Source organism: Capra hircus, unplaced genomic scaffold, assembly GCF_001704415.2.
Source record: "Capra hircus breed San Clemente unplaced genomic scaffold, ASM170441v1, whole genome shotgun sequence".
NCBI classification, from domain to species: Eukaryota; Metazoa; Chordata; class Mammalia; order Artiodactyla; family Bovidae; genus Capra; species Capra hircus.
In genome coordinates, this window is record NW_017189962.1 from 616,188 (window position 1) to 643,653 (window position 27,466).

General features: G+C 47.5%; 1 protein-coding gene across 1 annotated transcript; it reads left to right on the forward strand.

Annotated features, from left to right (window-relative positions):
- The first annotated feature begins 4,169 nt into the window (after window positions 1-4,169).
- On the forward strand, window positions 4,170-27,139 carry UPF3A (UPF3 regulator of nonsense transcripts homolog A (yeast)). Its single transcript, XM_018044973.1, has 10 exons — window positions 4,170-4,447; window positions 6,498-6,604; window positions 8,227-8,333; window positions 9,525-9,623; window positions 9,741-9,851; window positions 14,463-14,518; window positions 14,607-14,765; window positions 21,676-21,836; window positions 22,513-22,804; window positions 26,167-27,139. The coding sequence occupies exons 1-10, from the start codon at window positions 4,244-4,246 to the stop codon at window positions 26,410-26,412; spliced, it is 1,542 nt and encodes a 513-aa protein (XP_017900462.1). The 5' UTR covers window positions 4,170-4,243; the 3' UTR covers window positions 26,413-27,139.
- The last annotated feature ends 327 nt before the right edge of the window (window positions 27,140-27,466 follow it).

Consider the following 27,466-nt stretch of genomic DNA (forward strand, 5'->3'; position numbering starts at 1 on the left):
AGAACTTTGTTCCTTTTTACGGCTGAACAACATTCCATTGCGTGTATATTTTCTGCATCCATCTGTTGGCGGATACTCGGGTCGTCTCCACCTTCTGCCTGCCGTGAATAACGCTGCTGTGAACGCGGCTGTGTGCTTGTCTATCTGGGCCCCTGCTTTCTGTCCTTTGGTTGTGTGCCTAGGAGTGGGACTGCTGCGTCCCGTGGTGATCCCGTGGGTGAGAGACAGCTGGCCTCACAGTGCCCGTGCCAGTTCACGTTACCACCACCGCTGCACAAGGGTTCCAGTTTCTCCGCAGCCTCACCAGTGCTTTTTGCTGTTGCCTTTTCACTCTGGCTCCCATAGTAGGTGGAAGTGATATTTCATTCTGGTTGATTTGCCTTTCCCTAATGACCAGCGATGTTGGTCAGGCACCCTGTGCTTACTGGCCATTTGCATATCTTCTGCGGAGAGATGTCTGTTCAGATACTTCGCTCACTTTAAGATGGGCTGGGGTTGAACTGATGGTAAACGTCAGGGATTATTTCTGGGCTCTGAATTCTATCCCATCGGCCCACATGCATGTCCTTATGCTCGTACCGCTGGTCTGTTACCTGTTGCTTTGTAGTGAGCTTTGGAATGGGAAAGTGAGTCCTACAACTTTATTCTTTCTCAGGGTGGTGTTGCCCATGATAGTCCCTTGAATTTCCATATAAATTTTAGATTTTATTTGTTCATTTCTGGAAAAAAGCCACTGGGAATTCGATAGGGGTCTGACTGAGTGTATGTCTGTCCCATAAACACAGGATGAGCTTTCGTTCATTTGTCTTTAATGCCTTCTAAGAATGTTCTCCAGTTTTCATTGTCTTTCACCTCCTTGGATAAATTTATTCCTAATTATTTTATTCTTTATAATACTGTTGTGAATGGAATTGTTTTCTTAGTTTCCTTTTTGGATTGTATCATTCCTAGTGTATAGAAATAACTGAGTTTTGTTTGTTGACTTTGTATCCTGAATTTGTATCTCAGCTTTAATAATTTGTGTGTGTGTGTATTAGATTTTTAGAGTTTTCTACACCATAGAGTCGTGTTGTCTGCACATTTATTTTGTCCACTGGATGGCAACACCGCTTCATTTAGTTTCTTCACTGAGCATGTGGTGGTATTGTTCTAGTGTTTTGGAAAAGTGAACACCTCATTATTAAGCCATGACCTCTTGACAGTTCTTTAAGAGTTTCACGACATTGAACTAAGCCGTTTTGCACATCAGCAACAGTTTAATATCAGTGTTTAATCTTCAGAAAGTGTCAAAAAAACAAAACAGGTGATGTGTAATTGTTCTGCCAAGTACTTTTCTGTTACGATTCAGATCTCTAGTATTTCATAATAACGCGTAGTTTCCTAAAATAGCAGCCTTCCTGCCAACTTTAAAGTGACCATGTTGTCATCTTTGAGGAAAAATAAAGAGTGCAATGGTCACCAGTTGCTTTAAGCTGCTGTCATCCACCCATTAGACCTGTGTTCCGGGGTGAAATGCAACCCTTCCTGTGGCCAGGACCATGTTCATGGGTGGCGTGCTCAGTTAGGGCTAGGTTCTCTGGCATTTGGAGATTACGTAATACTGCTGTTGTTTTGGATGTAGTTGTGTGTGTATTTTAAGCAAAACATGCTCGGTAATGTGTAGGAAGCTAGATTTTCTTTCAGCTGTGCTTTTTTTTTGTATAAAATCACAAGCGGTTTCACCAGTGTGTATCATTCACGGTCTAGAAATTTGTATTATGGAATTTTATGTAAGAATAATTTCTTTATGCAAGCATGACTTCTAGAGTTCTGCCCCTACTTTCCACCCTCAGGGTATAATTAACTCTCTTCTCTGACAACTGCATTTTCCTTGGCTTCCCTCATAGCACAGTTGGTAAAGAATTTGCCTGCAATGCAAGAGACTCCAGTTTGATTCCTGGGTTGGGAAGATCTGATGGAGAAAGGGATAGGCTACCCACTCCAGTATTCTTGGGCTTCCCTGGTGGCTCAGCTGGTAAAGAATCCGCCTGCAATGTGGGAGACCTGGGTTTGATCACTGGGTTGGGAAAATCCCCTGGAGAAGGGAAAGGCTACCACTCCAGTATTCTGGCCTGGAGAATTGCATGGACTGTATCACCCATGGGGTCGCAAAGAATCAGACACGACTAAGCAGCTTTCACTGTCTTTGTCACAATAAAAGCTTTTGATCAGCATAACTAGGCTTTCAATACAGAGTTGATTGGAGACAGACAAGGAAACTGTTGATCTAGCGTGTGCAACTTCATCATAGGATTCTTTCAGTTCAGTTCAGTTGCTCGGTCGTGTCCAACTCTTTGCAACCCTATGGACTGTAGCGTGCCAGGTTTCCCTGTCCATCACCAGCTCCTGAAACTTGCTCAAACTCATGTCCATTGAGTCAGTGATGCCATCCAACCATCTCATCCTTTGTTGTCCCCTTCTTCTCCCACCTTCAATCTTTCCCAGCATCAGCGTCTTTTCCAGTGAGTCAGTTCTTCGCATCAGGTAGCCAAAGTATTGGAGTTTCAGCTTCAGCATCAGTCCTTCCAGTGAATATTCAGGACTGATTTCCTTTAGGATGGACTGGCTGGATCTCCCTGCAGTCCAAGGGACTCTCAAGAGTCTTTTCCAACACCACAGTTCAAAAGCACCAATTCTTCAGTGCTCAGCTGTGTTTATAGTCCAACTCTCACATCCATACATGTGTACATGTGTGCACATACATGTGTACACACATAGGATTCCTTTAGACTTTATGAAATAATGAAGATGACTCCTTGCCCCCTTTCTGGGGTTTTTGAGAACTTGGTTTTGGAACTTTTTTTTCTTTCAGTTTTTTAGCTCATTTAAAGTGACACATTTCTGGGCTTCCCTGGTGCTGCAGTGGTTAAGAATGCAGGGGCACCAGTTTGATGCCTGGCCCTGGAAGATCCCACAGGCCACGGGGCAACTAAGCTGGTGCTCTAGAGCCAGGGAGCTGCAACTGCTGAGGCCTGGAGCTGGTGCTCAGCCTGAGAAGCCCGAGCACGGTAACCCCCTGTGCACAGGAAAGCCCGGCCCGACCAAAAATAAATAAAACGACACATTTCAGGTTTGTCCATAGGTAGCGAGTGGTTCAGAGATAAAAGACTGGATTGAGTTAAACCTGGATAAAGTTAAGATGGATCGAATTAAAACTGAGTTACTCCCAGTGGCTGCCAGCGACTCCCCTCATCTCTTAATGCCTCAGTTACTCCATTCTCGTTTGTACTTGAAGTACTCGGAAGGTGCTATGAATGAAAAATATAGTCAACATGAAAATATGAAAAGGCATGACACTTAAAAATCAACCTGTATGTGAATTATTCTAACCAAAAGTACTTCTGCCTGCATGTTTGTAAAAGGAAAACATGGTTGCTGTCCCATTGAGCGCTTCAAAAAATGAGTGAAGATTATATTGGAAACATTAAGGCCCTGTTTTGTGAGTGCTGAGCGTCTGAGTTACTCTAGTCACTGACACCTGAACACTAAGGGCAGGTGAAATGAAACGTTGCGGCCAATTTCTTCTCTTAACTCTGGGGCATGGGGCATGCATCCTACTTCGTAGGGGAAAGCCATGTGCTGATTTGTGCTGTCATTTCCTTGCTTTTTCTTAAATGTAACTGCTATTCTCTGACGAAACGTTCAGATTTCCTTGGGAAAGAATAAAAGGCTGTCAACACGTGGCACAGTGGTGAAGAATCCACCCGTAAATGCAGGAGACTGCAGGCTGGATCCCTGGGTCGGGAAGATCCCCTGGAGTAGGAAATGGAAACCCGCTCCGGTATTCTTGCCTGAAAAAATTACATGGAGGAGCCTGGCGGGGTACAGTCACGGGGTGGCAGAGTCGGATACGATTGAGCACACAAAAACAAAACACTGTCAAGTGCGCCTGTGTAATTTTCCTGGAACGTTTCTTCTCCGCGGGAGACATTCCGCCTCGCCTCGCCCCGCCCAGTTCAAAGCTCCTACTGAGGCCAAGCTCGCGCCCCGAATTTCCCGCTAACCGCGGCTCCAGGCCCACGGCCCGCCCTGCGCAGCTCGGGTCCGCCCCTGGGCGGCGCGCGCCCCTCCCGCGCCCGCGTCTCCGGCGCCGGCGGCCCGGGGCGGGGGAGGGGACTTGCGGCCTCACAACGGTGGGGGCGGCCCAGATCTCGCGAGGTTTCCGCTCTGACGGGAAGCGGCGGCAGCGCCGCGTTGGGTACGGATGCGCTCGGAGGATGGAGCCGGGGGCCCCGGTGCGGCCGTTGCTACGCGGGGTCCGAGCGGGAGGGAGAAACCATCATCCGCAGAAAGCCAGTTCCGCCGGGAGTCTCCGCGGCGGGAGGCCGAAGCGCCGCTGGCCTCCTCCTCCGGCTGTGGGAGCGGCGCAGGCAAACCTCGCGAGGAAAAGAGGACGGTCCTGAGCAAAGTGAGGGCGGTGCGGGGGCGGTGCGGGGGCGGTGCGGGGCCGGCAAGCCTCGCGAGAGTAGACTGCCCTGAGGGGCGGGGGGCGGGGCCGCGGGCTCTCCAGCACCGCGGACAGCGGCGTCTGGGCGGCGAGGAAGCGACTGGCTGCCCGCTGCAGCGCGCTTGGGCCTCCCCGGTGGCTCAGCGGGCAGAGGTTCCGCCCGCGGTGCGGGAGAGCCGGGTTCGATCCCTGGGTCGGGAAGATCCTCTGGCGCCGGAAACGGCTCCCCACTCTAGTGTTCCGACCATGGAGAATTCCATGGGGTCACAAAGAGTCGGACGAGACTGAGCGACTTTCAGACTTTCTGACTCTGGAGGAAGAAAAGTCAGTTCAGCCTGTGGGTGTTTCCCGGCCCGCCAATGCCGCACAGTAGTAGCTTTCCTCGCTGAGGGGAGCCGGGCGGGTCCAGCGGGCTGCAGGCGGGCGGGCGGCGGACGGTGCCCTCCGCCCCGGGCGCTCTGCCGCGGCGCCGCCTGCGGAGGCCCGGCCGCGTCGTATTGAGCGCGTGGGCCGCAGTGCGGGCGGCTGGCTGTCTGGCTTTAATGACCATTGCCTGGGGAAGTGCTACTGTCCGCAGCCTTTTTTGCCCTCACCGATCCCTTTTAGACTATCGAGCCCTCCTTATCCTCTTGACAGCGTTGTTCTCCGTGCGCGTATTTCACGCAGTTTAGGAAAGTTGTTGCTCAGTCGCCCAGTCGTGCCCGCCTCTGCCGCCGCATGGACTGCAGCACGGCAGGCCTCCCTGTCCCTCACCATATTCCGGAGTTTGCCCAAGTTCATGTTCATTGCAGCGGTGAAGCTGTCCAGCCGTCTGTCTCATCCTCTGACGCCCTCTTCTCCTGCTCTCAATCTTTCCCAGCATCAGGGACTTTTCCAATGAGTCGTCTGTTCGCAGCAGATGACCACAATGCAGGAGCTTCAGCTTCAGTCCTTCTAGTGAATAGTCAGGGTTTGATCTCCCTTAAGATTGACTGCTTTGATCTCCTTGTTGTCCAAGGCTTTCTCAGAAGTCTTCTCCAGCACCACAGTTGGAAGGCATCAATTCTTTGGTGTTCTGCCTTCTTTACGGTCCACCTCTCACAACCATGATATCCTAAAATACTCCGAGCTGGATATTCCGAGCAGAAACGGGGTGACTGGGATCTGGGTTGTTGTTTAGTTGCTAAGTGGTGTCCCAGATATGCAGAGGACACCACCCTTATGGCAGAAAGTGAAGAGGAGCTAAAAAGCCTCTTGATGAAAGTGAAAGTGGAGAGTGAAAAAGTTGGCTTAAAGCTCAACATCCAGAAAACGAAGATCATGGCATCCGGTCACATCACTTCATGGGAAATAGATGGGGAAACAGTGGAAACAGTGTCAGACTTTATTTTTTTGGTCTCCAAAATCACTGCAGATGGTTGATTGCAGCCATGAAATTAAAAGATGCTTACTCCTTGGAAGGAAAGTTATGACCAACCTAGATAGCATATTCAAAAGCAGAGACATTACTTTGCCGACTAAGGTCCATCTAGTCAAGGCTATGGTTTTTCCAGTGGTCATGTATGGATGTGAGAGTTGGACTGTGAAGAAGGCTGAGCGCCGAAGAATGGATGCTTTTGAACTGTGGTGTTGGAGAAGACTCTTGGGAGTCCCTTGGACTGCAAGGAGATCCAACCAGTCCATTCTGAAGGAAATCAGCCCTGGGGTTTCTTTGGAAGGAATGATGCTAAAGCTGAAACTCCAGTACTTTGGCCACCTCATGCGAAGAGTTGACTCATTGGAAAAGACTCTGATGCTGGGAGGGATTGGGGGCAGAAGGAGAAGGGGCTGACAGAGGATGAGATGGCTGGATGGCATCACCGACTCGATGGACATGATCATGTCTGAGTGAACTCTGGGAGTTGGTGATGGACAGTGAGGCCTGGTGTGCTGCGATTCATGGGGTTGCAAAGAGTTGGACACAACTGAGCGGCTGAACTGAACTGAACTGAATGAGGTTCTAATGAATCCAACCAGCGACCTCTCTCACCAGGTGGTCATCCGGCGGCTTCCGCCCAGCCTCACCAAGGAGCAGCTGGAACAGCAGCTGCACCCACTGCCTGCACACGATTACTTCGAGTTCTTCACTGCTGATGTCAGGTGAGAAGGCCTCACCAGCCTTAGGAGGCCGAGTGGGAACTCCCCGGTGGTCCGGGGATAGGACTCTGAGCTTTCACTGCCTGCCCAATTTAACCCTTGAACGGGGCACTAAGATCCCACAGGCTGTGCCGTGGGGCCAAGAAAAGGGATAAAAAAAAAAGAGAGCGAGAGAGAGGCACTGTCGTTGGATGGTAAAGTAATATAGATAATAGAAGCCATCTCTGTTTCAACTTCTTTCTCACACGTATGCAGAAATGAGCGCAGATCATTATTTCTTCAAGTTATTTCCACCTAGTCGAATTACTAAATTCCCTTAAAATGATTTAAGTATCTCCATAGCATCAACATAGTCTAAAAAGAAAAGCAGCCTAACACCATATTACTTAATTTTGTTTTGGATATCACTAAACATTATTTAATATTACCTTTTATATGAAGTAAATTGTATTAAAATATAAGAAAGAAAAACAAATAAATAATAGATGTATAAGCTAATCAGTTTTTAACAAGTGAGCACACCCATGTAACTCAGACCCCAGTGCTCCCTTCCAGAACTGACACCCCTACTTCCAACCCACCTCTGCTAAGTTATGTCTCTTTCTATTCTCTTTTGCAGCTTGGTAGTAAGATGTTTCTGTCGATGCTTTAACAGTTCAGGATCTACTCTTTATTAGAAAGAGCAGACCTCAAGTTAGCCCAACAGGGGGACAGATCAGCTAGAATTCAGTGAATTTCATTATGGGATTTCTTAGTGATTTCACATTATCTGTGTTACTTTTCTCTCCAATGTCATGAGCTCTCATTTATAGCGGTCATACATACTTTCCTTTTGAATAAATACCTTTTGGTAAAAACTGTCAGTTTAGTCAGAGAAAAGTTTCACAGGTAAATATAGATTTGTGTTTTTCTAAAAAACCAACATAAACATTTTTTCAAATGACTACAGTTTAGGCTACAGTTAAAGGAGGTCAGGCGCTGGGCTCAGAGTGACTCAGATTGGAATCCCAGCCCCACCTTTTTACCAACTGCTCCCTCAGCAGGTACCTGATTTCTCCGAACCTTAGTGTTCTAGTGTTCTCATCCATGAAATGGGGCTGAAAGTTCCTGCCTCTGAAGGACATTGGTAACGGTGAGACAGAGGAGAAAGGGTTAGTTCTGTATCTCCCATGCTGCATGCTATAGCAAATACTCTCTTAAGACAACCTAAACATGCTCTTTGAATCTGTAAGAGGTCTCTTTACAATGTGACCTTTTCTCTGAATGAATCATGACTGGGTTGTGTTGCAGTCGTGATGTATGATTAGGAATGGTCTCTGAATAACCTGGCCTTTGATTTCCTACGTCTGAGAACCAGCATTTTAACCCTGGCTCTGTGCAGTAGAGAGACCAACCTAAAATATCTCCAAAATCTTTAAAAAAAAATCTCAGCTGATGTTTTGTTTGGATTTTTTTTGATGAAGAGTACCCAGATTATTGTAATAAACTGAGAAGTGATTCTTTGGCATAAAGGTTTTATCTGAAATAGTTTGTTGTATCCAGAAAAGAAAAAAAAAATTGAAATAAGTCTTAAGTTGTTTTGGTCTTAAGTTTTTTACGATTTTCATTGTTGTCTCTTCTTTCAGTCTTTACCCTCATCTCTACTCAAGAGCATACATTAACTTTAGAAATCCAGATGACATCCTTCTTTTTAGAGATCGTTTTGATGGATATATCTTCATTGATAGTAAAGGTTGGGTCATTGGCTTTTAAACTCTTCATTATAATTTCTGGGTACAGTAATTAAGTTTTGCTAGATGTTTGTGAGTTTTAATCGAATCCATAGATGCTAATCTAAAATAACTTCTTAAACTTTGATTATGTTACTATGATTATGAGCTTATGTTGAAAATTAAAATTATATATAAACCAAAGAATTTTAGCAATTTTGTGTAGACAACCTACTTACGAATTATCATTGGACAGTGAAATTTTTCTCATAATGAGTTTTCTGGATAGATAAACTTTACTATTTTATGTAGAATTTTTCTGGATAAGTAAAATTCATTTTTTTTATGCAACCTAAATTGTTTTAGCCTAGTGCTATGTACTAGGCATTATGGACACAGCATGAAAAGTGAATCAGACATTGTCCCTGTCTGTCTGAAGCCCTGCTCTTCTCCTGGTTCTTGACTTTATTCTGCATAGTTGAGTATAAGGCAAATATAGAAAAGTGTCTTGCAGATAAATGAGAGTTAAAATACCAGTCATCTGACGAATATAGAAGTGGCTAAAGGGGTTGGTACCAAGGTAGAAGTGTTTCATCTCTTGATTAAGCAGATTTTCTTAGTAAGCTTTTCTGTCTGTCCCCACCCCAATATAACAACAAAAGTAGTTTAGTTACTTCCATCCTGAATTTTCTGTGTGAAGCAAATCTTACCTGAATATCATGTACATCCTTTGAAACCCCCTTTTTAAATAAGTGTCTCTTACTATGTCACTTCCTCAAATTCATATAACAGATTGATCATTGAATTAACCTTTAAAATTAAAAAATGTAAGCTATGACTAGGAAAGCTATTTAAAGGTGTTCCAAAATAAGGTCTTTGGTGGGAGGGTGAAGAGGTTTATTGAGGTATAAGTTACATATGGTTAAAAAGTACCACTTTAAGGTATATAGTTTAATGAATTTTGAATATATCCAGTCATGTAACCACAACTACAATATAAGAAATTAGTTTATTTAGTAAATAATTGCTAATTCTTTGTTTAAATCTGGAGCTTGATGTGCTAAGATTACTGTTATTTGAAAGTAAAATTAAATTATAGTTTAAATAGTAACATTATCAGTGCTATGCTCAATGCTTAAGTAAGCTAGATTAGTGTTTCAAAATGAATACAGTAGAATTTCAGAATGGCTTTTGTAATTTGTTTCCTGTTGAAGGGCTGGAATATCCTGCAGTGGTAGAATTTGCTCCGTTCCAGAAGATAGCCAAGAAGAAGCTAAAGAAGAAAGATGCCAAAACGGGGAGCATTGGCGACGGTGAGCCTTTCTTCAAGCAGCGGGCGGTGGAGCTGCGAAATTAGGCGCAGGGGCCAAGTGTAGTCTTTCCCATGCACGGGAAGCAATACGTTCCTGTTTTTCTGTTCTAATTTACAGACCCAGAGTACAGGAAATTTTTGGAAACTTACTGTGTGGAGGAGGAGAAAACTAGTGTCAGTCCTGAAACTCTTCTGGGAGACATAGAGGCAAAGACACGAGAACTTATTGGTCTGTTTTGCTCATTTTTTCCTCTTTACTGAGATAGGTATTTATAGAGTATATTATTCTTTTTCATGATTATTATAAAAATGGACGCATGTGACAGGCTTGGCAGAAATGTGGAGTGTTTCCCAGTTTTGACAGAAGGAAAAGGATGTCAACATGGCTAATGGGGATAATATTTCTGATTATCTGTCGGTGGAGAGAGAACACCTGAGTTTTCAGCTACGGTCATTCTGCTTCAAAGTTCTGATGCTCTGAATTGGCAGCTGAGAAGACATTTGAGTGCTGTGTGCTGGGCTGCATCAGGGAAGCTTATGTCTCAGAGCTGAAGCCAGCTATCTTTGCAAAGAGCAGCCATGGTAATGAGATGCTTTGCTTAAGTGTGATGTTATCTTGCCATCATTCAAAAACTGTCACTGCCTCTGAGCAAGTGAGGCAGATGTGTGGATAAGCCCAGCCAGAGTGCCGAGTCTGGTTTGAATCAGGCCTTCAGCCTTCTTCCCACAAGTGATCTATTTTGGGAATGGCTGTATCCTAGTAGCAATCTGCCCGAAGATTAAGGGTAGACATGAAACTCCTTTCTCTATCAGGCAACCTGCTTGTCACTCCCAAACACATGTGTAGTATCTCCTTTCTCGCCTCCTGCCTAACACTCCCCTGCCCTCCCCTCCCATGCCTGCCTCCTGCTCATCCACTAAGACTCACGAGACAGAACAGCTACACCGTCAGGCTTTATCTTCTTTGTTCTCTCCTCTACAGTAATTCTCCTCTCATTCTGCTTCCCTGCTCCCCACCCCCGCAACAGAATGGTATTTTTGTCTTTGTAGTCTCAGCATATAATGCATTGCTTGGGCAAGTTAGGTGTTTGGTAAAGGTGTGTTGCATAAATTAGTGAGAAAGGTTAACAGTATTGAAACATTCTTCATTAGTCTAATGATGAAGTTTTATATTTTATAGAAGGTGATTTAATGTGTGGCTGGAAGGATCTTTAATCGCTGAAGTATTTATGGAGATGTGCTTAGCTCATGTTGACTGGGTATCGATTCTGAGTCTGGGTCCGGGGCAGCATGAGAACAGGACACAACGCTTCCGCTCTCTGTAGCTGCCCTCCTGCTGGGGTGACTGGAGGAAACACAAGCAGAAATGCTTAAGGCCAAACATCTCCTCTTGTGAGAAGTGCCACGGGTATGATGGAGTAGGGTGTTGGGGGAGCGAGAGAGGCCCCTCTGGGACTATATTTGAGCCAAGTCCAGCGGAGCCAAGAGATGGAAGGAGGGGGCTGGAGGCTGGCGCTCTGGGCCTGCGTGGTTGGACACGGCGGGCAAGAGGCAGAGTTGCTGGAGAGCCTGGGCTGTCGCGTAACGGGCTGGAGCCCATCGAGGGGGTGATCCAGTCTGATTTATTTTTCCCCATCACTCTGGTTGCTGCGGAAGACTCTGCTTAGAGGCTCTGCTGTCCTTGGGGAGGGGGCTGGATGAGTCCTGCAGAGTCAGCATGTGTTCCGGAGGAACTGACAGGACTGGCTGAGGACTGGGTGTGGGGATGAGACAGCAGAAAGGGTCGTGGCCTCCAGGTGCTCAACCTGAGCAGGTCAGCGGCTTACGGCACCTTGACTGAGGTGGAGGAGAAGCGGTGTTGAGGGGAGATTGCAGCTTTGCTGTAGAACACAGTGATTTTAAGAAGAGCTAAACAAGGCAACAAGCTAGAAATTATGTGCAGGACTCAGCTTCCTCCCCTCCCATCTCTTTACTGCTGCTTCTTCCGCACCCTTGTGCAGGAGCTTTTCTTCTGGGCAGTTGGATATCCACCTGCTGGTCACACACACACCACACACACAGACACACACCACACACACCACACACACAGACACACACCACACACACCACACACACAGACACATACACACCACACACACACACTCACTGACACACACACACCACACACACACACACCACACACAGACACATACACACCACACACACACCACACACACACACCACACACACACACACCACACACACAGACACATACACACCACACACACCACACACACACTCACACTGAGACACACACACACCACACACACACACACCACACACACCACACAAACACACTGACACACACCACACACACACACTCACACTGACACACACACACCACACACACACCACACACACACACACTGACACACACACACCACACACACCACACACAGACACACACACACCACACACACCACACACACCACACACACAGACACACACACACCACACACACACCACACACACACACACACTGACACACACACCACACACACATACTGACACACACACACTCACTGACATACACACACTGACACACACACACCACACACACAGACACACCACACAGACACACCATACACACACACACACCACACACACCACACACACATGCACACACACACACCACACACACCCACACCACACACACTGACACACACCACACACACCATACACACACACCACACACTCACACACACCACACACACACACTGACACACACACACTGACACACACACACTGACACACACACCACACACACAGACACACCACACACACACTGACACACACAGTGACATACACACAGACACACACCACACGCAGACACACCACACACACACACTGACACACACACACCACACATACATACTCATACACACCACACACACACACACCATGCACACACTGACACACCACACTGACACACCATACACACACACTCACACCACACACACACTGACACACACCACACACACCACACACACACACATACTGACACACCACACACACACTCATACTGACACACCACACACACACTGACACACACACTCACTGACATACACACACTGACACACACACCACACACACAGACACACCACACACAGACACACCATACACACACACACACACCATGCACACACCACACACACACACACCACACACACACATACACACCACACACACACTCATACACACACTCATACACATACACACAAACCACACACACACACTCACACTCAACACTCACACACACAGTCCCACAGAGTCCAGCCATCCTCTTGCAGAGGAGAGACCAGTTGTCTTCTACGTTCTCAGCGCCTTGCCCAGTGTTTGCTGCATAGGAGATGCAGCGTAACTATTTACTAAGTGAATAAATGTGACTTAGACTCCACGAGCCCATAGGAGCCTGTAGAACTTTGTTTCTGTGATTTCTGTTTCTGCCCATTTAAATGTGAACTTAATCAGGCAGTTCATTGCAAATGCCATTTTCTTTCCTTAGAGTCTCACCTTTCGTGGATTCGTGGGCTCAAGTCTGAGCTGTGTGAGCTGTGCGCAAGTGTCAGTTTGCTCTAAAGTTGCAGCTCAGTGCTGGCCTGTCAGAGTCTTCAGGGCAGACAGACCTGGGCCCAGGTCCCAGCTCTGAGACTGAGCAGCCATGGGACTTGCTTCCTCATGGGTGGCTGTGGCCGAGCCTAGTGAGTGGGGACTGGATCAGGGCTACATAGTCCTGCGTGTTCTCTTTAGTAAGGACGCACCTTCACAGTTTGTAAAGCACTTTCTCTGAGGCTTCTCTGATGGTTCAGTGGTAAAGAATTCACCTGGAATGCAGGAGATGCAGGTTTGATCCCTGGGTCAGGAAGATCCCCTGGAGGAGGAGATGGCAACCCACTCTAGTATTCTTGCCTGAAAAACCCCATGGATAGAGGAGTCTGATGGGCTGCACAGTTCATGGGGTGGCAAAGAGTCAGACATGACTGTGCAGCTGAGCATGCAGAGTGCTTTCTTATACAGGTGTCACTTACCCATCATATCAGGCCTCTGTGGAAACAAGGCAGGTGTTTATAGTGAAGGAGGGAAGGCAGGTGGAGTCTTCATATCAACCCCCCTCACCCCACTACCACCCGTTCTCAGCCCTGCAGCAGCTGACAAGTCCAGAACCTCCACAGTGCAGAGCAGAGTCCTCACTCATCTCCAGCCCTACCCCCACCCCGTGGATACCAAAATCTGTGGGTGCTTAAGTCCCCTCTATAAAATTGTGTTATATTTGCATACAGCTTGCACACATCCTGCTGTATACTTTAAGTCATGTCTGGATTACTTATAATACCTGATACACTGTAAATGCTGTGATAGTTGCCGCCGAGTCACAAATTCAAAGTTTTGCTTTTTAGAACTTTTTGTAAATTTTTTCCCAAATGTTTTTGATACACGGTTGAATCTGCAGATGCAGAACTGATGGATGTGAGGGCCGTCTGTATATAAATAGAATATTTAATGTATTTAAATTTAATGTATTCATTTTGCTATTTTGCTTTTATATCATTTTCAGGTAATATATAAGACTCCTTTAAGAATAAGAAATTAAATGCCTAGTATGTATAAAACTGTCAGTAGCTCCAAATTACTTGACTTTATACGGATAGAGTAAGAATTCCCCCAGATGAAATGAATGCTCATGTAAATTTTAAAATTATATATTCTTCCCTTGTTTTAAAGGTTGAATTGACAGCAAGTACTTAAAATAGGGAAATCTTACTTTACAGTTAAATACTACATTGACATTTTTTTATTTTAGCTAGAAGAACCACACCTCTCTTGGAATATATTAAAAACAGAAAATTAGAGAAGCAGGTAGGTCTGGCTTTTTACCTGTGAATAGCCTTCTTGTTTCCATCATGTCTGTGGGGACAGTTTATACACACACTTTCCGCGTCTTTAGCGAATTCGAGAAGAAAAGCGAGAGGAGCGGAGGAGGAGGGAGCTGGAAAAGAAGCGCCTACGGGAGGAAGAGAAGCGGAGGCGGCGCGAGGAGGAGAGGAGCAGGAGGAGAGCCGCAGAGAAGCGGACGGCGTCGGCGGCGAAGGGAGCAAGGGTGAAGGTACCTTCCGGGGCGCCAGAGGGCGGGCTCTGCTTAGACTGGCCTTTCAGGAGAGAGCTCCTAACTAAAAAACGGAGACGGGAGCAAGGGTGAAGGTACCTTCCAGGGCGCCAGAGGGCGGGCTCTGCTTAGATTGGCCTTTCAGGAAAGAGCTCCTAACTGAAAAGCTCCATGTTTGAAACCCGCTGGCTTTGTGTACGCTGGCCTTTCTGTGTGCAGGCTGACTCACAGCACTGGCCCTTTCTGTGTGCAGGCTGACTCACGACTGGTTTTGTCATTTCTTTCGTGATAGCAGCAATGGTTTCTACATCTCTTCCCAGTTTTTTCTTTGACTGATGCATTCATTTAGCAAGGTGATTTAGGTTTTTTCTCTGTGTAACATTTACTCCCCAATTGGGGTCAGCCGTTACCTTCTTGGTATTCTGCTCAGGGGACTTTAACTCAGTCTAGATTCCTACCTGTCATGCATCTTACCTGTTCTATGAAGTGTTTACAGTCCCTTTAAGGGTTCATTAAAATCGTATAATATAAAGGGAAAAAAATGAAAGGTTAGGACCAGGTGGGAACTAGGTGGAGAGGAAAGGAAAGGAAAGAGATCACAGTTGCCATAATCGAGCAACAGGTCAGTTGCTGATAAGCTCAGCAATCAGAAACAGAAAAGCTGATCAGAAACGCTTCCATTATCCACGAGGAGAAAACATGCCATCTCTTCAAGGGAAGTGAAGCTTTTTCTAGGCTTTTTCTCGCATAGCTGGTCATATGGGGTCACTAGCATTGAAAGGACGGAGAAGGCAATGGGAACCCACTCCAGTACTCCTGCCTGGAAAATCCCATGGATGGAGGAGCCTGGAAGGCTGCAGTCCATGGGGTCGCTGAGGGTCGGACATGACTGACTGACTTCACTTTCCCTTTTCACCTTCATGCATTGGAGAAGGAAATGGCAACCCACTCCAGGGTTCTTGCCTGGAGAATTCCAGGGATGGGGGAGCCTGGTGGGCTGCTGTCTGTTGGGGGGGGGGTCACACAGAGTCGGACACGACTGAAGTGACTTAGCAGCAGCAGCAGCAGTGACTGGAATCTCTTAACGACGTGCCTGGAGAGCACACAGCCACGTGTGTTGATCAGGACTGGCTTGGTGATGCTGCAGTGGAAGCAGCCTCAGGATCTCACTGGTTTCGTGCAGCTGTTCCTGCTCACACTGCGTGTCCACTGTGCATTGCTCATCATAGCCCTCCAGGGTCCCAAGCTGAGGAGGCTCCATCTTGCATTTGCTTCCGCAGTCTTTCTGATGGGGGAGGAGGTGTGTAACGCAGCAGATTGCACACTGGTTCTTAACCCTTTTGGATCTGCTGCATTTCACTGGCCACTGAAAGGCACAGCCCCACCTAATGCCAATTTGAAGGACAGCAGAAGCATCAGGAGAGCCTGAAACAGCTGATGAACAGCACTCACGCATGACGGTTTCTGAAGACCGTCCCTTGAAATGTGTGTCCTTAAGTTTAAGGATTTGCTGAAAAGCTCAGCCTAATGGACAGTGTGGGCCAGGTTGTGTTGTGCCAGCACATCTGCTGCAAAGATAAACGCAGCACGCAAGATGAGCACGAAGTCGGACAGAACGGTTCCTTCATCTTGGCTTTGATGGCAGCTCTTACGGATCTATGTAGCTTTAAGGTCTCATAGCCTGATGATGCTGCTGATGAAGTTGAGGAGCCCAGTCAAGGTTATCAAGTGAAGAGTGCCTGGCATTAGGTTCATGCCCTGGCATATAGGCAAAAGTGAAGAGTGCCCATCTTGCTTATGCCAGGGCATGAACCTGATGCCAGGCGAAGCAGGGTGTCCCCTGAAAGTAACTCAGAGTGTCTCCTGCTTGTCCACGCGGCTCAGTGTGAGCACAGCTATTCACAGCAGAAATGTAGCTGATATACTTCCTGTAACAGGCTTACATAGTCTCAACAGTATAAAGTAACAGCCCTTGAAAGATAGTGAAATGAAGCTGCAGTACCGTGGGAAGGGCTTTGTCACCGCAGACTGTCAGCCCTGTCTGACCAGCGGGGGGGAGGGTGCGTCTCTAATGCGGAACTCACGCTTGCAGGTGTGCAGATGTGTCTGACCTCTTCCTTTACCTTCTCAGCGAAATGTGACGGCACCAAAAGCGGTTTTTCAACAGCTTTGGGAGTTTTTCAGGAAGGATCATTGAAATGTGTAGCCTACAGTTTTGACTGTAATTTTAAGTAAGACTTAATGGTATTTGAAGTAGAACGTTTTATTTTTACATGTTTGAATATGGAATTAGAAATCAAAATAAGCCAAAGGGGGGGGGAAATAAGCCAAAGAAATAAAAACAAATAATGTCAGTAAAAGGAACTGTAGGACTCTTCACGTAGAGAAAGAAACCAAAACATGGGCACAGCAGGAAAAAGGCTTAGTCTTACTGGATCTGGTGAAGCAGAATCCTGGTGGCAGGTTACACCCCACTGACACGAGCCATCCACAGCTCTGTCCTCCGAGTGTCTGATCTGATCTGGGCTTCTGATCTGACAGTACGTATCCGACTCCAAGGGGAGCCTTTTATGAGCCTGTGCTCAGTGTGGGGGTCTCTGATCTAGGATTCATCTCGGGAAATCAAATTTTAAAAAAAGGAAACCTAAAAAATAAAATCTGTAGAGAAAGACCAAGAGAATTTGTATTGATAACCTAAAAGTGAGGAGGCAGAGAGAGGTCCTCATGGCCCTTTTTACCAGAAAGAGAATACGCAGCTCAGTGGTTCATTCTCCTCAGAGCACTCAGCAGTGAGCTCAAGTTGAGGAAGGCAGCCTGGCTGCCAGAGTCACAAGTGGAATTCCTGAAAACTGTGCACAGTTGCAGATAATCATCTGCAAACGCGTGATCTTTTCCACGAAGCTCTGTAGGAACAGGTTTGTGCGATCAGTTTGCAAGCATGGATGTGGACTGGGCGCAGCACACATGCCCTGACTCCCGCTGTCCTCCCCGCTGCCCTCTGTGCTCCCTCCCCACTGTCCTCCCCACTGTCTTCCCTGCTGTCCTTCATGCTCCCTCCCCACTGTCCTCCCCGCTGTCCTCCATGCTCCCTTCCCACTGTCCTCTGTGCTCCCACCCCGCTGTCCTGCGTGCTCCCTCCCTACTGTCCACCCCACTTTCCTCCGTGCTCCCTCCCCACTGTCCTCCATGCTCCCTCCCTGCTGTCCTCCGTGCTCCCTCCCTGCTGTCATCCCCTGTCCTCTGTGCTCCCTCCCTGCTGTCCTCCGTGTTCCCTCCCTGCTGTCATCCCCTCTGCCCTCCATGCTCCCTCCCTGCTGTCCTCCGTGCTCCCTCCCTGCTCTCATCCCCTCTGTCCTCTGTGCTCCCTCCCTGCTGTCCTCCCTGCTGTCCTCCCCACTGTCCTGCATGTTCCCTCCCCACTGTCCTCCGTGCTCCCTCCCCAGTGTCCTCCCCGCTGTCCTCCGTGCTCCCTCCCCGCTGTCCTCCGTGCGCCCTCCCTGCTGTCCTCCGTGCTCCCTCCCTGCTGTCATCCCCTCTGTCCTCTCTCCCTGCTGTCCTCCCTGCTGTCCTCCATGTTCCCTCCCCACTGTCCTCCGTGCTCCCTCCCCCTGTGTCCTCCCCGCTGCCCTGTGTGCTCCCTCCTCCACTTCCCACACAGGGAGCTCCCCCGCCCCACCCCAGACTCACGCCCTCTCAGGATGACTCCCTTCACCGTCTGCCCCCTGGGCACATCCTGTCTGTGCAGGGGCCCCTTCCCTGACCCCTTGAGGAGCCGTCCCTCCTCCCTCCCCCGCACCTCACTGTACTTTTATTCTGTTTATCGTGTGTCTGTAGCATTGTATAACCTCCTGAGATTATCTGGCTCGCTCTTCTGTTTTCGCCACTGTGATTACGGTTCTCCCACTCCCGTGATGCCACCGCCTTGACAAGAGTATCAAGTGTGAGGCCCAACTGTGGGCCCTCATTTTGCACAACTGCATTCCTACCCCCGAGCCGGGGCTCTCCTTCCCAGTTCAGGGCACACAGCTCATCAAACCCTTGCTACCTCTGGAGTGATGGGAATGTCCTGTATGCTAAGAGCTAACAGGTGGCTGGGGCCCTGGATGGCTTCAGGATGGAAGCTGGTCACCAGAGAGACCAGGTGTGATTACAGGATTAGGACTTCCAGCGCCATCCCCACCTCCCACAAGGGAAAGGGCTGGAGTCTGAGCTCAGTCATCAGTGGCCAGAGGTGCAATTGGTGATGCCTATGGAATGGCATCTCTGTGAACGTCCTGAAGTGTTGGGTTTGGAGAGCAACCTAGCTGGTGGACACACACATCCTGCTGCTATGAGGGTGGAGGAGGGAGGCCTCAGACTGTTCCCAGGCACCACGCCCTGAGCTCTCTCCCAGCTGGCTGGGCCTGAGTTGTACTCTTCATAACAAACCAGTAATAGTAAGTAAAGTGCTTCCTGAGTTCCATGAATCGTTCTCATTCAAGAACTCCCTGAATTTATAGCCGGTCAGTCACAAGTACTGGTGACAGCCTGGGACTAGCACCTGGCCTCTGACGGGATGGCCCCATGGGGTCTGACCTTGACCCCAGGTAGATGGTGTCAGATATGGGTTGGCTCATAGGGCACCAGCCTGTGTTGAGAGTTGGGAAGGTGGTGTTGGAAAAACTCTTTGGTTTCAGAAATATTGTTATGAGTTTGTGCCGGGGTCCAGCCCTGGTGGAGCCAGGGAATTTGAAGGGTGGACGGCGTTGGCATGAGAAACACTTATTTATTGATTGATATAAGATTATTAAGAAACAATAGCGTAGTAGGAAAATCAAGTGGAGGAAGAGGGCTGAATAACTTGGATTACGCTGAAGACCGATAAAATTCCACACAAGGAATTTGCACCATCTACGTTGGGCCACCGGCGCTCGCTTGAATATCTAAGGGTGCCTCCCCTTAGGCTCCCTTTCGCACGAGTCTTAACAGCCAGGGCAAGTAAGTAGACTTGGCGGGCCTCCGTACCCCAGATGGGAAGTCAGCCTGAAATTAAAGTAAAGAGGGAAAGGAAAGAGAGAGAGAGAGAGAGAGAGAGAGAGAGAGAGAGACACACGGGGGAAACCAGTCCAGCGACTGGCTCTGTCCTCTGTTGTTCAGAAGGCCTTTTATACTTTTGATAAAACATGGAGATGAATGGGTAACACAAAGTTATGCAGCGTTAGCAGTCCAGACTCTTATCAAAAACCAGACTTTTCTCTCTGTATACCTAATTGTATACACAAGTCGTAGGTAATTTACATCATCTTCTGGCCAAAAGGGCCAATTAACATTTTACAGCCTTTTTTCTGATAAGGGTTTGTCAACCAGAAGACTTTTTTGTGTTGATCTTCCCAAGGTCTGGTGCCACTCTCAGAAAGCACTAAATAAAGTTACATTCTTACACAGCAAAGATACAGCAACTTATAACAAGTAGAGGGAGTACAGTGATTTACAGCAAAAGAGAAGCAATTAACTCAAAAGTCTAGTGTTGCTAACATCACAACTACTATGTGTCTTTTTCTACATCCTGCTTACATTGAGTAACATCCTTCCAGGTGCCTAAAAGGTAAAGAATATGGAGGTCTGGCAGCAGTCACTGAGTCAACAGTGAAAACCCTCTACCGATATAATTTTTAACTCTTTAGAAAAGGCTCTGTATCTTTAAGATGCTTTTAAGCTTTGTGCCTCTTGCGGTTGGGGGGCTGTAAGCAATTCACAAGCTGTAAGGTCTGGGGAACCTGTTAGGCAAGCTAGAGAGCTATCAGAGGGGTTTTAACTGAAACATCCCTTTCAAATGCAGAAGACTAAAGCCCTGATTTGACTTTTTCCGGAGAATATCAGAAGAGTGGAAAAGCAGGCAGATTCTTATTTTTTGGGGGGTGGATGCTCAGGAAATTCCAGGGAGGAGACCTGAGGTCTGATTAGCCTTGCCCTCAGAGCTCTTGCCGCATGACCTTGTCACGGGTGGAATTCCTCATGCTGGCTCCCGGCAAGTTTGTAGGTGCATGAACTACTAGTTGGATGGATGGAGACATTGCATTTCCCTGTGGTTTCATATATTACTTTTTAAGCTAAAAAAAGACAGACCGTTACCGGAAAGGATTCTCCGTAGGCAGGTAACCGCTGATGAGAAGCAACTTTCACAGTTGTGTCTGACAGTCTGTATTTCATTCTTAAATGATCGCGTTTAGTAAAGTATGTCTGTGTATAGTTTTTGTATACCACAGCTTAAGTGAGTTCACTTTTATAAATGAGAGCAAAATTCTTACATGTAGACTTAAGTTCATGACTCTGCCTGTGGTGCCAAAGCTCAAAGAGCAAGAACAGAAGGGAGGTCCGACTTCATACCAGAAGCAGTGTGTCAGCGTTACTCTAAGTCTGTTACAGAAAAGAGAGCAGTAGGCATTTTGAAAACTATTCTCAAAGTCATCAACAGCAAGACATCTTTAGAAAGTTCTTTTCTGTATTATAAAAATAATACGCGTTCATTTTAGAGAAACTAGAACCTATAGATGAAAGGAGAATCATCGCATTTCTGCTGAGTGAAAATAGTGACACTACTGCATGCCTTTCAGATGCTTTTTATTAATGTGTCTGAATCAACATGTCAATAGGAATCAGGTCATTCTGCTTTGTAACAGTCTCTTCTTCATTTATATAATATCATTTTATCACATTATCCTAAATTGTTTTTCATAACTACAAAGTACCTCATTGACTGAATGTTCTTGTGTATATTTAACCAAAAACCTGTTCATTGGATCTTTAGCTTATGTGTTTTGCTATTCAAACATTTGGGCTTGATATCGGTATATATTTTAAATTATTTATTAAATACTTTGTTTTTAATATACTGTTACAGTGGTATTTTACTAGCATTATAATTTCTCAGCTTCTCAAAAAACCAGAAAAGGGAGAGGAGCCGAGCACTGAGAAACCAAAAGGAAGAGTGGAGGAGGCTGAGCCTGGAGACGGGAGGTGGGAGCCCTGTCCTCGTGGGGTGGTCCTGAAGCCCCAGCCCTCAGAGGGCTCGCTGGAGGAGCTCCGGGAGAGGTGAGCCGAGCTCTTGTTTCTCTGACCGTGTTCCGCACCTGAAGTTGTCATCAACCTGTGGTCCTGTCGCCTTCTGCAGTGTGCGTGAATGCTCGTATTCCGTGAATATGCCTGGAGTTCAGGAGCCTCCCTGGGATGCGTGTGTACACACCTTTGTCTCTGTGGTCAGGGTCGTGCTGACGGTGAACCGTCCATCTGCAGCCCCGAGGCTGCCTTCAAGCAGGGGGTGTCCTGTTTTTGAATTAATTTTAGCTCTGCTTGGAACAGAAACTCAAACTGTAAATAACAGTTCTGTGTCATGATGGATGTTCATCTGATCTACTAGGAAAGTCCCTTGATTACTTCTAGTCTCATTCGCTTTATCTGTAAAACAAAACAGAGGGCTGTATTTACTAGGAATTATAAGAATGTGTGTGTGTGTGTATCATGGCTTAGTGCCTGTCACATACATGTCACTCAAGCCTAAGAGTGAACGTTGTCACTGCTCTCGTTTATTCATCTTCTCTGAAGTTTCTTATTGAGCGCCTGTTGCGTGCCCCTCACGTGCAGACCTGCACAGCAGTGGTGAGCAGACTGCATGTTCCCTGCCTGTTTCTGAACTTGTAGTCTGGGAGGGAAGACAGATAATTGTCAGGCAGTTTATGTAAGGGTACTGATAGTTTGTGTTGAATCACAGGTCACAGAATGACAGTGATAAAGAGCCAAGGGACAAGGAGAGAGGATCCCGAGAAAAGGAGCCTGAAGCACAGCGATGCTGCTCGGGTGACGGGAGACACAGAGCCCGCTACGAGCCGGAAGAGTGTTCGGGAAGAAACGGAGAAGAGCGGGCGAGCGGGAAGGGGTCGGCCGCAGACAGAGGGAGGAGAGGGAGCCAGGAGAGGGGCTGCCCTGCGGAAGCGGCAGAGAGGCCGGGCAGGGAGAAGAGTGAAGACCGGCCGGCACCCAGGAAGGAGCGCACGGGAAGCAAGGTTCTTTCATTCTTCGGGGATGATCTTCCATTCATTTCCTCTGCTCAGAGGATAAACTAGACTCCTGCAGGCCTACAGCTGCTTTTCCAAACAAGCATGTTTTATCTAACCAAGTGTCTTGAGGTGTCTTGAGGTGCAGGACCACAGGCTCTGACAGTGTCTCAGGGCTCCCTGTCCTGAAAGGCTGTGTCTGTAGAGCAGTGATTCTTGTCAAGTGAGATGGTGCCAGGGTCTGAGATGAAACCAGCATCTCCTTTACCCAGAGAACTGATTTCTTTTTTTAACCAAGAAAGGAAAAAAGAAAAACCCACGAAAGCCTTTTATTTAGCATAAAACTGCACATTCACACTATTTGCCTAAGAATAAGTAATGGAAAGATTATCTATTTTTCCCCTAGGACAGTAAGGAAAATATGATATGCCTTGGTGCTTCCTTTTACATTATTAACAGTGTTCTGATTTTTACATTGAAGTTCAGTTGGTTTACAATACTGTGCTAGTTTCAGGCATGCTGCGAACGGGCTATTTTTTCCAGGTTATGTTCCATGATAGGGTCACACAGGATCCTGAGTGCAATGACTGTGCTGTGCAGTGGACCCTTGTTGCTGATCTATTTTATGCTTAGTAGCTTGTATCAGTTAAGCCCATACTCCTATTTGTCCCTCCCTCTTTCCTTCTCTCCCTTGATAATCCTAAGTTTGTTTTCTATGAATGTGGGTCTATTTCTGTTTTGTATGTAGATTCATACATGTTACTTTTAGAGTCTACACATAGGTGGCAATCACATAGTTACTTTCTCTGTCTGACTTACTTCGCCTAGTACGGTAATCTCTAGGCTCATCCACGTTGCTGCAGGTGTTCGTTATTGCATTCTTTTTACGGCCGAGTAATATTCCATAGTAAATATGTACCACGTCTTCTTTACCCGCTCATCTGCCAGTGGGCACTTAAGTTGCTTCCATACCTTGACTACAGCAAGTCTCCCACATGCGAACAAATTCCGATCAGGAGTGTGTTTAAGTCCAGTTTGTTCATAAGTCCAGCAGAATTAGCCCAGGAGCCCAACTGACACATCTGGCTCTGCAGCACTGTGTTGTAATAGGCTTATAATACTTTTCACACAGGCGATACATAAGGTTGTTGAGTTATATGAGTTGTTTATGGAGTTTGGATATTAACCCCTTGTTGGTCACATCATTGGTAAATATTTTCTCCCATTCTGTAGGGGTTTTTTTATTGGTGGTTTCCTTTGCTGTGCAAAAGCATCAGTTTAAGTAGGTCTCATTTGTTTATTTTCCTTTGCTTTGGGAGACCGACCTAAGAAAACATTGCTACGATTTGTCAGAGGATGTTTTGCCTGGGTCCTCTCCTAGGAGTTTTATGTCATGTCTTATATTTAGGTCTTTAAACAATTTTGAGTTTATTTTTGTGCGCGGTGTGAGGGAATGTTCTCATTTCAGTGATTTGTGTGTAGCTGTCCAGCTCCCCCAATGCCCCTTGCTGCTGAGACTGTCTTTTCTCCATTGTGTATTCTTGCCTCCTTTGGCTTAGTTAACTATGGATGTGTGGGTTGACTTCTGGGCTCTACTCTGTTCCATTGGTCCGTATGTCTGGTTCTGCACCATAATGTTTTGATTACTGGGGTTTGGTAGTGTAGTCTGACATCTGAAAGGGCTATACCTTCAGCTTTGTTATGTCAGGATTGCCTGGGCAGTTCTGGGATGTTTGTGGTTCTCTATAAATTTAAGGATTATGTATTCTAGTTCTGTGAGAAATATCATGGGTGTTTTGATAGGGATTGCATTACATCTGTAGGTTGCTTTGGCTAGTGTGGCCGTTTTAGCAGTGTTAATTTTTCTGATCCAAGAGCGTGGGAAAGAGTGTGATAGGCCACATAGGCCTCCCAGGCTCTTTCCCACTCTTCTCATTGGCCAGGCCGGTACTAGGAAAAGGACGTTCTGGTAACCCCATGGCAGTGACTGTGGGGACTTCACACACAGCCCAGGAGTGGTGGGAAAAGGTGAATGGTGGGAAAATGTGAGTGGTGGGCACAGGCGGGTGGTGGGCACAGGCGGGTGGTGGGCACAGGCGGGTGGTGGGCATAGGCGAGTGGTGGGCACAGGCGGGTGGTGGGCACAGGCGGGTGGTGGGCACAGGCGAGTGGGAAAAGGCGAGTGGTGGGCACAGGCGGGTGGTGGGCACAGGCGGGTGGTGGGCACAGGCGAGTGGTGGGCACAGGTGAGTGGTGGGTACAGGCGTGGTGGGCACAGGCGAGTGGTGGGCACAGGCGGGTGGTGGGCACAGGCGGGTGGTGGGCACAGGCGAGTGGGAAAAGGCGAGTGGTGGGCACAGGCGGGTGGTGGGCACAGGCGGGTGGTGGGCACAGGCGAGTGGTGGGCACAGGCGAGTGGTGGGTACAGGCGTGGTGGGCACAGGTGAGTGGTGGGCACAGGCGAGTGGTGGGTACAGGCGTGGTGGGCACAGGCGAGTGGTGGGCACAGGCGAGTGGTAGATACAGGTGTGGTGGGCACAGGCGTGGTGGGCACAGGCGAGGTGGGCACAGGCGAGTGGTGGGCACAGGCGTGGTGGGCACAGGCGAGTGGTGGGCACAGGTGAGTGGTGGGCACAGGTGAGTGTGAGTGCTCCTAGAGGAGCAGCACAGGATTCGCCCCCCGAGCCTCACCGCCCCTCAGGCGGCCAAGGCTGCTGCTCCGCCCAGGCACACACACAGCTCCCGCGGGGCTGGCTGGCCTCCTCAGCAGCCCTGGCCTGCAGAATCGCTTTGTCCTTCCCTGGCTTTTCTTTCCCACGCCCTGAAGCAGTTTCATTTCATTTCGTGTGCTTTATCCAGTCATGTTTTCACCCCTCCAGCTCTAAGAGCTCAGTGTGATGGCCGGTCAGTGTTTTCTGTAAAGGGGACGGTGGGGGGAGTGAGCTGCACAGAAATCACAGCTCATCACAAGCGTGTGTGACTGTTCAGTTCATGGCTTAGTGTTTCCAAGTTTGCATCCACTGTGCATGTGAGTTTGAGGGGTTGTGATGAGTGTGTGTGAGTTTTCACTTCTCATAATAGGAGGGAATGCCATGATTGTACCAATTCCACAGAGCGGTCTAGGTTTGGTAATAACACTTTCTCAGAGATTAACTTCACTTTCAAGTTATTTTGAATACTCTTTTTCATGGCCTATTTTAAAATCTCAAAATGCCTAGTTTCTGACATAGTGCTATGAAAAAGGCTGATTTTTACCTGCTAGACTGATTCCTTTAGATAATTAGGATTATCAGGGGCTAAAATAGATAGAGCTGTTGCCCCAGCCTGTGTTTCTGGCTCTTGGAAGAGTAACACGCCTTCTGTCCTGGCAGGACCGGCCAGGCTTGCAGCTGTACCAGCCCAGAGCTCGCATCCGAGCCCGTGACTGTGATGGAAGACACCCTGAGGAGGGCCGAGACGGGAGGAGGGGTAAGGCGGAAGACTCAACGGTGGCTTTAGCTGAGAAGAGCGAAGAGGCGGTGTGGGGTGACATGCATGTTGGTGACGTGGGTGGGGGCTCCCCACCTCAACACTCTGTGGATTCGAGAGGGCGTTCCTTCCGGAAGTGTATAAATTAAATTAGCCTGGGATAAAACCTGCACGCTGAATTTACTAACGAAGAAATGAGAAGCCAGAACTGTAGAGGTGGCATAGAAAGACAAGAAACCATTCTTAAGTGATTGAACAGCTACAGAGTTTCCCGTTTCTGTTATAAACTGGTACATATGATTTAACCAGAACCCACTAGCATTGTGTGAATTCTGAAGCACTTTCAACACGTCGTAGGAGTAACGTGGACTTTGAGTGTTACACATTCGTAAGTGAATGGTCTGCATCTTGCACCTCTGTTGGTTTCCTGTGAGCTGTGGTTTTTGGGGAGTGAGCAGCTCTCACTCCTCGTATCTCTGCCAGTTCAGCCATTCATGTCCCTCCTTCCGTCAGGACTCACTAAGGCTGTGGCGCTGTTGTCCCTCTGATAGGAACCCTGACTCTGTATGAGCCCCAAAGGTCTGACTGTCGCCCTTTTAACAGTATGGCCACAGAAGTAACAAAAACAGTTCCAGTCTTTTGATGGAGTGCTCATGGTTTGTAACATAAATGGCATTATTTTGAGAGAGGGGTAACTTAGGTATGGCATTGGGTTTCTTTTCTTTTTGCAGCCTGAGGCAGTTGTAAGATAACCTAATGTAGCTTTTTGCAGCTGTGTACCCTATAGTATTTTTTCTTTTGGTGAAATTTTAAATGTTAATGTTTTTGGCACTGTGCTTTGTACCATTTATTAAATAAAAATGTTAGTTGCTATGAGTTTGAACTCCAGTTATGATACTTTCCCTACGTAGAACGTATGTGATAAAAAACTGCTTTTTAAAATGAAGCTGTAATCATCTGAATATTTTGATTATTCCTTATAAGATATAAAGTATTTATCAGGGAACTGAGATTTGTTGTGGAAAAGCTCCTTGCTTGTGGGCAGTCAGTCCACCAGCACTGCTGTACTCTAGCTCTTGACTCAGGAGGTGGGGGTGGAGAGGAGGGCTTGCTGTGGGTTCAGTGAGGTCCAGGTGACCTAGCAGCTTCAACTCTGGCTGAAAAGGGCTAGATAGTAAACACTTTAGATTTTACAGGCGATAA